Source organism: Apium graveolens, chromosome 1, assembly GCF_009905375.1.
Source record: "Apium graveolens cultivar Ventura chromosome 1, ASM990537v1, whole genome shotgun sequence".
Classification (NCBI taxonomy): domain Eukaryota; kingdom Viridiplantae; phylum Streptophyta; class Magnoliopsida; order Apiales; family Apiaceae; genus Apium; species Apium graveolens.
In genome coordinates, this window is record NC_133647.1 from 106512015 (window position 1) to 106520181 (window position 8167).

General features: G+C 33.7%; 1 protein-coding gene across 2 annotated transcripts; it reads right to left on the reverse strand.

The window, feature by feature from the left end:
* Positions 1-360: 360 nt before the first annotated feature.
* LOC141665499 (uncharacterized) lies at positions 361-6400 on the reverse strand. Of its 2 annotated transcripts, none has more exons than XM_074471494.1 (8): positions 6206-6400; positions 5952-6036; positions 5681-5840; positions 4043-4119; positions 3291-3440; positions 2180-2465; positions 1151-1384; positions 361-1022 (listed from the first exon to the last, which is right to left on the reverse strand). In XM_074471494.1, the coding sequence occupies exons 3-8, from the start codon at positions 5825-5827 to the stop codon at positions 651-653; spliced, it is 1266 nt and encodes a 421-aa protein (XP_074327595.1). In that variant the 5' UTR covers positions 5828-5840; positions 5952-6036; positions 6206-6400; the 3' UTR covers positions 361-650. The 2 variants fall into 2 exon arrangements, with proteins under 2 accessions (XP_074327595.1, XP_074327589.1); XM_074471488.1 differs by having other exon boundaries at positions 6174-6400.
* Between the last annotated feature and the right edge of the window lie 1767 nt (positions 6401-8167).

Here is an 8167-nt window from a genome sequence, read left to right on the forward strand (position 1 = left end):
AACCACCAGTAATGCTACTTGTAAACAATAGAGACCCTAATCCTTTAAAAAGTAGTAATGATCCAGATGGCCGCAGGAGAAGATACTCGGAACTAATATGTATTTGAATTATTGATTTATATTCTTATTGAGAATTTATAAATGTATCCTTGTAACTTTATATATGAAGAACTCACCACCTCAAGGCAAGTTCCTGAAGACACCCTCCAAAATTTTCTTCTTTATATGATATATATACTCCCTATATACTATCTTAATCACAAACCAATCACTAGTAATCAAAACTTCTAAACTGTACACAACAGGCCCAGCAAACTGTGGTAATTGTATTATATATTTGCATTCTCAAGCTACACATCATTAAATCCACCTAAATCCACAGGAAGTCCCATATTGCGTAAAGCTACGATACACCAAAATTTTGATACAAATTCTAAAGTAGCACAAATATTGTTGTGTGTCCACAATACATTTTGCAACTTATATTGTGTAAGTGTGTGAAAAAGAAGTATCCTACATGTACAAAATCTAATGACAGTAGAAACATAATGACCTGAAAGCATGACAATAAATAGGGAAAAGAAACCAATATTAGCACCCCAAAACAGTTATTGGATCAGAAATTACAATTGAGCATCTAACCACTATTGTCACCTTGTCCCAGATAAATTATTAGCAGCAGGCACCTCTCCAGGATAACTGGACATGTCTATGTCAACAAGTGTCAGGTCATATGGCACTGCCAGAGAGGCATCCATTAGTAATGAAGAGTTCATTGCCTCTGATTTTGAGGTATCCTGTAGGACCTGTACTGTGCTCTGGTTCGGGGGAGTGCTAGTAGCAGAACATGATATACTTGAAAGCTGTATGTCTTCTAACTTGTTTCCAGTTACATGCTTATTTTTCCTAACAGCATCCATCTCTGGTCCAGTAGGAACAAAGGTTCTAGCTCGATACTTCCTTGATTCCCCCTCACTCTCGCTATGGTTGTATAGTACATAATCATGGTAGGTTGGTGCAAACTGCAGAATAGACAAGACTATATATGAAACTTCAAGAAGGAACAGAAATAATTTGTAGCAAACAAGATTATTTTAATAAGAGATTAAACGCTGAAACATTAGAATGAGCAGAAAGTTAGCGGACATACCTGATGAACAGTATCATGATAGAAGTCATTTAACTTCAGAGCATGTGCAAGATTTTCTGAAAATCCACGAGAAATGCCAATGTTTGCACCAGCATATTCCTTGTATGGAAATGCATAGAGGTGACCAACAGCAGCAATAAGCATCTCAACACAAATAATAAAATTTTGAAATTCAGCAGCTTCCTTTGTATCCTTTATGAACCCAGACTTTGCCGCTAAAAATACCAAAACACCCTAAGAAAAAAGAAGATAATTGATGTAAGTAGAATCTTAGTTATATGTATCTAGTCCCAAAAAAAACAAAGACACGCACCTAATCAGATTGTACCCTTATTACAAAAGACTACATGATTCAAAACAATGATAAATCACAATGCGAGAAAAAGTTATGAAGCAAGCTTTAAATTTTCTGCAAAGAAGTGATTAGTAAATCACATGATATTACATGGTGAGCCAGATCACAAGTATGCTATATTTCAATCATACTACAAACACATATTTGACATAAATAACCTAGTAAATGTTATTATCAGAAAATGAGTGATTAACTAACAGAAATGCTTAACAGTTAAGTAAAATTAGATTAAAACAAACCCTAAATGTCACAGAGAAACGCATCTTTAACATGAGTAATCTGAAAACACAACGGCGAGTGGTATTCTATTCATTTATAGATATATTTTGTTAAAAGCAAATGAAAAAAGCAAAGTACAATTGCGTTCTTAATAACACATATACATGTCCGGTTTTTATAAACTGGTACTGGTTGCTTGGATTATAAAAAAACACAGAAGGCAGCCGGTGGGGTTGAACCCTGGACATGGCAGTACATGCTCCCCATGTGCCAACTTTGACCACTGATCTTATATTAAAATTGGTAAGATAACAATGACATTAAATCAAGTGGCATCTTCTTGTACCAAAAAGGGCCAATTTTTCAGATTGTGCTCTTCAAGACATTTTAACTCTAAATTGTGCCAGAACGGGCCACCTCTCCTATTAACACAAAACAATACACTTAAGCAGTACCTGCCAATAAGTGAGGAAGACGACAGACTTGATAATGATGAACTTCGGAACAGGATTGAATGGTTGGAGCAAATCCCTGCATGCAACATAGAACAAGGCCAGGGCATACAACGCCACAGAGTATGAAATCGTATATATGATAGTGAGATACAAATATGATTGTCCTGCACTGAAATTTCCGTCATGATACTTTCCATTTGCGTAAAGGACGAGTGTCACTGCAACTAATATAGGCTTAAGGATCACAAATTGCAAACACCCTTGCTTGCACCTTCGTATGAAGCGCCTGCACAGCTTTAACAGCTTCAGATACATAGTTTATCAAGTACAGAGAGATGTAAACTTCATATGCGGATCAATTCCATAAGAAACTTATTTTAAACTTCAATCTAAACGTAACAGCATCTTATGAAGTACACAAGCCTGAATGAGGCACTTAAATTCTAGCCAAATGATTAGGCATTACGAATCAGCATTTAAATTCTCTATCATACAGATAATATAGCTTACCGAATGATTAGAGTGGCAAAACATAGTGCATATAGGACAGGAATCAATATCAATTTCTACCAACATAAGATCCTAACATAGTTTTTTTTGGGAACACAAATAAGATCCTAACATAGATTTTTTGGGAAGAAAAAACAACACGACAAGGAAACACACTTATTGTCCGAAGTCCATTAAGGAAATAGAAGACATGTAAATCTTTTAATCTTGACAACTATTTAACCATCGTTTTGATTTTAATTTTACCTATTATTTGTGTTTGTTCATGGTACTATGGTAGGTAGTAATGAGATGATAAAAAAAACATGCTTCTGTCAGCTTTTATTTTCATTCATCTTTCACCCATTAAAACTCCTTGCAATGCCTGTAGACATAGTTTGGCAAGAAAAGCAGCAAGCTTCTATTTTTGTCTTGTTGTCCATAACTCGTTCTAAAAAATTTCAGGAACAAAGAAAATTCACTTATTGACTTTAATTTTGTCCAACAGAATTCAGCTAACACAGTTATATTTTTGTCATAGCAATCAAATCCTAATTCGTTTAAAGGTTGCCCATGAAAAATTAACAATCAACCACAAGGCGGAGATGATGGAATAGCTCACCCATCAAGAGGAATAGGAGGGAAGCAACATGTCATTAGACACCAATTTGACTTCAGAACGCGACCACTAAGACTTATTACGACAGCTCCGGGTCCACCTACCCATGCTAGGCACAGTGACAAGAAATTATAGATGACCCATGCTTCATATCTGAAAGAGCAAGAGAAAAGCAAGTTTATCTTGTGCTGAATTTTTGTATGAATCTCTGTCAAACAGGAAACAATATCATGAAGAGTATTCGGCAATCAAAGACATATATATTCAAATAACGCGAGTATTCTTTATATTTATTATTATAAACTATCAAAAGAAAACAAAGCTATGTATTGGATCATGTCCTTTAATAATTGGCCTAATCAAATTTTACCATGTCAAGCAATTAATGGACTTGTTCATTTCTAGCTTATTATCCAAGTTCAGAACAGAAAAACTGGTTTAGTACAACAAGCAAAATTCAGGTGCTTGTAGCCTCCATCCAAATACATCAGACTAGTAGAAATTATCAAAGATGAGTATTGTAAAGCTGAAATCATATGTTAACACCATAATGTCATGCAATCAAGTCATAAACATGCTCACAAAACTATAACGTAAACGGAGTAACTGAAATGCATATTAGGGGAGAGATTAAGAGAATATTAGCTTGGATGTAACTTTTTAACTTAAAGAGCAGAAAGTATGCAAAGTATGACCGTGGAAGGGAACTAAAACTGGATTCACAGTATAAAAACTAAAGATATGAGTGTACTTACATTTCTCTAATGGAGTTGAAATATATTGTAGCACTCTCATTTATGACAAGGGACAGGAAGGACATTAATGCATAAACCTGTCAAACAGACATCATTTATAAGATTAGAAACAATAAATTTTAATAAGAGTATAAGACACCTCAGCAAATAAATGGAGAGAACAAAAAAAGACCTTACAGCAGAAGCACAAAGTAATAAAGAGAAAACACTGCAGTTCATGAAATAATTACATTACATTTACTAATTACTAAATCCAAATTTACGTTCTTGTAAAGCCACCTCATTAGTACTTGAGCCATAGCTCATAAACATACTTCTACAGGAAAAGGAGTGGATTGCGGATCATAATATCCGCAATAAACACAAGCTACATGCAATATCAAACTACATAGCAGCATACAGCAGACTCCACCAAAAAAGTTACATATAATAACAGAACGTCTCAATATCTTAAGGATTATTCTTTTATGTCCTGGAGTTTCTCTGAAAGGAGCCATCATCCAGGTACTTCAGCTGTTAAGTCAAACTACAGAAGAAACTTGAACACAATAATACCACAGTGTCTAAAGCTACCAACTACACTTCACTGATGCCATTCTTCAAGTGCAAACTCAGAAATAGTTCTCACAATATGAAGCGCTTCTATACAGAAAGTGATACACTCAAATATAAAAAAGTCGCATCTTAAAGGGCATCGGAGACATCGGAAACTAATATGGCAAGAGACCCAAGAAACTCAAGTCTCTAGATAAGCCACAATAGGTCCCTGAAGAGATCTGTTAACACTTAAAGTGGGCAATCTGACTCATCCAGAGATAAGCAGAATTTTTTTTTTGCAGCAAAGTTAAACTTATTCTTTTTGTAGCAAAGTTTAACTTACTGCGAAAAAGCTTAATCTAAGGTTTATAAAAGGTAGTTGCTACCGAACAAAGAACAATTGCACTTTCCGAAACTTTAAATTCTCACGACAACAAAGTTGACACACAGAAAAAGGTAAGCCTAGTTAAAGAAAGAGCAAAAGAGATAAACAAAGCAAAGAGGAGAACATAGAATCTAGATACGTTTATTGTACTGAATGGAAGAAAAGACAGCATAGTATGACAATATTCAACAAAAATTCCATGTAAGCCCCCTTTTAAAAAATATTCTGAAAGTTGATGGATGCACCAAAACCAAATTCCATTCAACCAACAAACATTTGACAAAATTAAAGGCATGCCGCTAAAGGTACACCTCTGTTTAAAATATATCTACGTAAAGTTATAGGCATAAAAATACAAAATTAGTCTTTGGCTCTATCTTTCGGATAACTGAAGCAAGATACAACTGAAAATTAGTTTTATTCAATTAATAACTCATTGGAACTGCTGTATAATATTTAAATCATCCAAACATAGGAGGTTTGCTTGCGTACTTACTCTTTACATTAAAATCATTCCGCACTAAATCTTACTCTAGAAATTTCTGGGTTCGGACACTAATTAAACATAAAATCAGACCCTTGGAGAAACGAAATTCAAACAATACGACAACTCCAACACAAATTTTACATTCCACATATTCAAAACGACCACAAATCCACAACATTAATCATCCACATACAGTTTCGAACAAATAAAAATGAGTAGAAAAACTCACAGGAACCATGAAGATAATCCGAACAATGTATCTCTGATAAGTAGGTTCCGTATAATTCAACAAATGCCTATAAATGTGCACAAGTGCCAACACAATAGCCCCAACCGTGCAGGGCAACGCAACCGCAATATAGTAAATATGTCCCATCCTGTACAACTTCCTATAACATAACCAAAACCTAATCAACATCCCACACTGTAAACAAACAAACAAACAAACAAAAAATTCTCGAAACAATAAAATAACAAATAATCACGAAACGAAAACGCACCGCAATTAAACTGTACACCACAAAAAATATTAACAGTACATGATACACAAGCCCTAGGGAACCAAAGCAGCTCAGTTCAACTAATCTGTAGAAAAATCACAACAATCAACAAATCAGAGATCATTAACTTATAAATACACATTTATAACTTAAATTTGTATCTATATATGTTAAATTAGTTGAAACTGAGTTGAATTAGTTGTGAATTAGTTGAAATTAAACCTGTAGTTCGCGATCAAGGTAAGTGAATTAACTGTGTGTGTGTAGATCTGAGTGTGCGTGGAATTGAGCCTGAGCGAGAGGGCAACAATGGCGGCTTTGAAGAAAATGAAAATGGTGGTAAAAACTTGACAGCGAGAAATGGAGATGTATAGACACAAGTTACAAGTTGGTGTGAGTATAGATTTTGGGAGGGGAATACGCTAAATTCGGGAATAACAGGGCGTCACCAGCGGTTACGGGTAATTAAATCAACCAAAATACGGCGACAAGTCAATTATTTGGAATTTACAAACAAATTACTCACTCGTCCGGGGATTAGCGGAGATCAGCACGTATTTTAAATTTCTCGTAAAATATGTTTTTCTAAATAATTTTAATAAAATAATAATATTTAAATTTTTATACAGAAAAAAAAACTAAAAATAAATTATAAAATCATATTCTTATCCTTAAAATGCGTGTCAAGTATGAGTAAAAAATATATAAAAAAATTCAGTGAAATGTAGGGTGTAGTAATTTTTTACAAGATTTTAGATTAGACTAAGTTGGAGCACGGTTAAAAAATTCTGCGGTTAAATTTTTATCATCTATTGTTTTATATAGTACTAACTTGAACTTATGCTCATTCGGAAAATATTTTTAAAACGAACCCTCAATCGTTCATAAAGCTGTAAGTGAAAACAAAAGAATTATTTTCCATTATATTATGGGGATATTTGGTTGATTGTTAATATGTCCGATTAACAGGAATCAAAATCATATCTCTTACTCCCGAATTTTAAATATGAAATAAAGTAAGTGGCGGGTGAGTAAAGTAGTTTTAGTTGCATTTAGAATTGTGCTCTCGAGTTTTTAAAATGGGCTAAAACAAGTGATAATGAATACAAATTTAACAAACTTTCACTCTAAAAATGGGATTAAATTACTTTATCTCCTTAACTACTTCTTCCCCTTTAAAAAACTCGGGAACATGGCCTTAAACCTAAGTGATAGTGTTTGGATTGACAATTTAGAGGTGGAGTGTGATTAAATCAAACCCACCATAATCCTTGGTTTTCCATTTCATTCGCATTCGCATTCCCATTAACCCTCGTTCGCGTACCCTCCATTCTCATTCGATTCGCATTCTCACACTGCATCCAAACACCCCATATGAGTATTTTTAATGGTAATTACAAGAACTGTTAGCTAAAATATGATAAAACAATAATTATGTAAATTTTATTTAAGGAGAATGATAAACACTCTAATGGTATTATTTATAATTATGATAGCAAAATTTGTTAGGAAATGAATAACACACAGATGGGGTGAATGAGTTTTTCTGTTTTTATGCTTTTTTGAACTTTTTATGGTTGAACAACGTAAATTAAATATTGTAGTGAAATGTATTACTGCAGAAATTAACCATGCAATAATAAAGAACACAAATCTTTTCAAAACTCACTTGATTTTATATTAAAATTAAGAATATTTTGCTACAAAATTTCTAGGCTCTTTGTTGATAAAGACCTTACCTTCTTCTTGAGAGTGTTACAAGATTTTCTTTCTAAATTGTTACAACTGACTAAAAGACCAGTGTTAACTTTATAATTTAGTTAACTGCTGGTTTACATAGTGTACAATAAGACATGCTATTAACTTTAGTAAACTGTCACTTGTCATTTCCATTTTAGAAAAAGTGTATCTTCCATTTCTGGCTTAGCATATCTTAGTATCCTGTGTTTACTTTGATCTTCCTTTGTCAGTTAATCTTTACCATTGATCTTACACATCCTTCAAGCTGCTTTTGTAGACTTGTCGATCTAGCTGTTTGGATTGTTTGTTGATTGTAAATCTTGGATATTGAACTGGTATGTAATCTTGTACTTTGAGACTTCACCTCGAGATCTCCATTTGGTCTATAGAGAACTTGACATCTCGATAAGTATATTGGATTATCGAGATCTCAAATACTACATAGTTAATTTGACTTGTAGAGGTCTCTGAGTTTT

Coding starts and splice junctions, on each gene's coding strand:
- LOC141665499 (XM_074471494.1), bottom strand. CDS start 5,827: ATGGGACATATTTACTATATTGCGGTTGCGTTGCCCTGCACGGTTGGG. Junction 4,120..5,680: donor GGATTATCTTCATGGTTCCT/GTGAGTTTTTCT, acceptor TCTGTTTGACAG/GTTTATGCATTAATGTCCTT. Junction 1,385..2,179: donor TCTTCCTCACTTATTGGCAG/GTACTGCTTAAG, acceptor CTTTTTTCTTAG/GGTGTTTTGGTATTTTTAGC.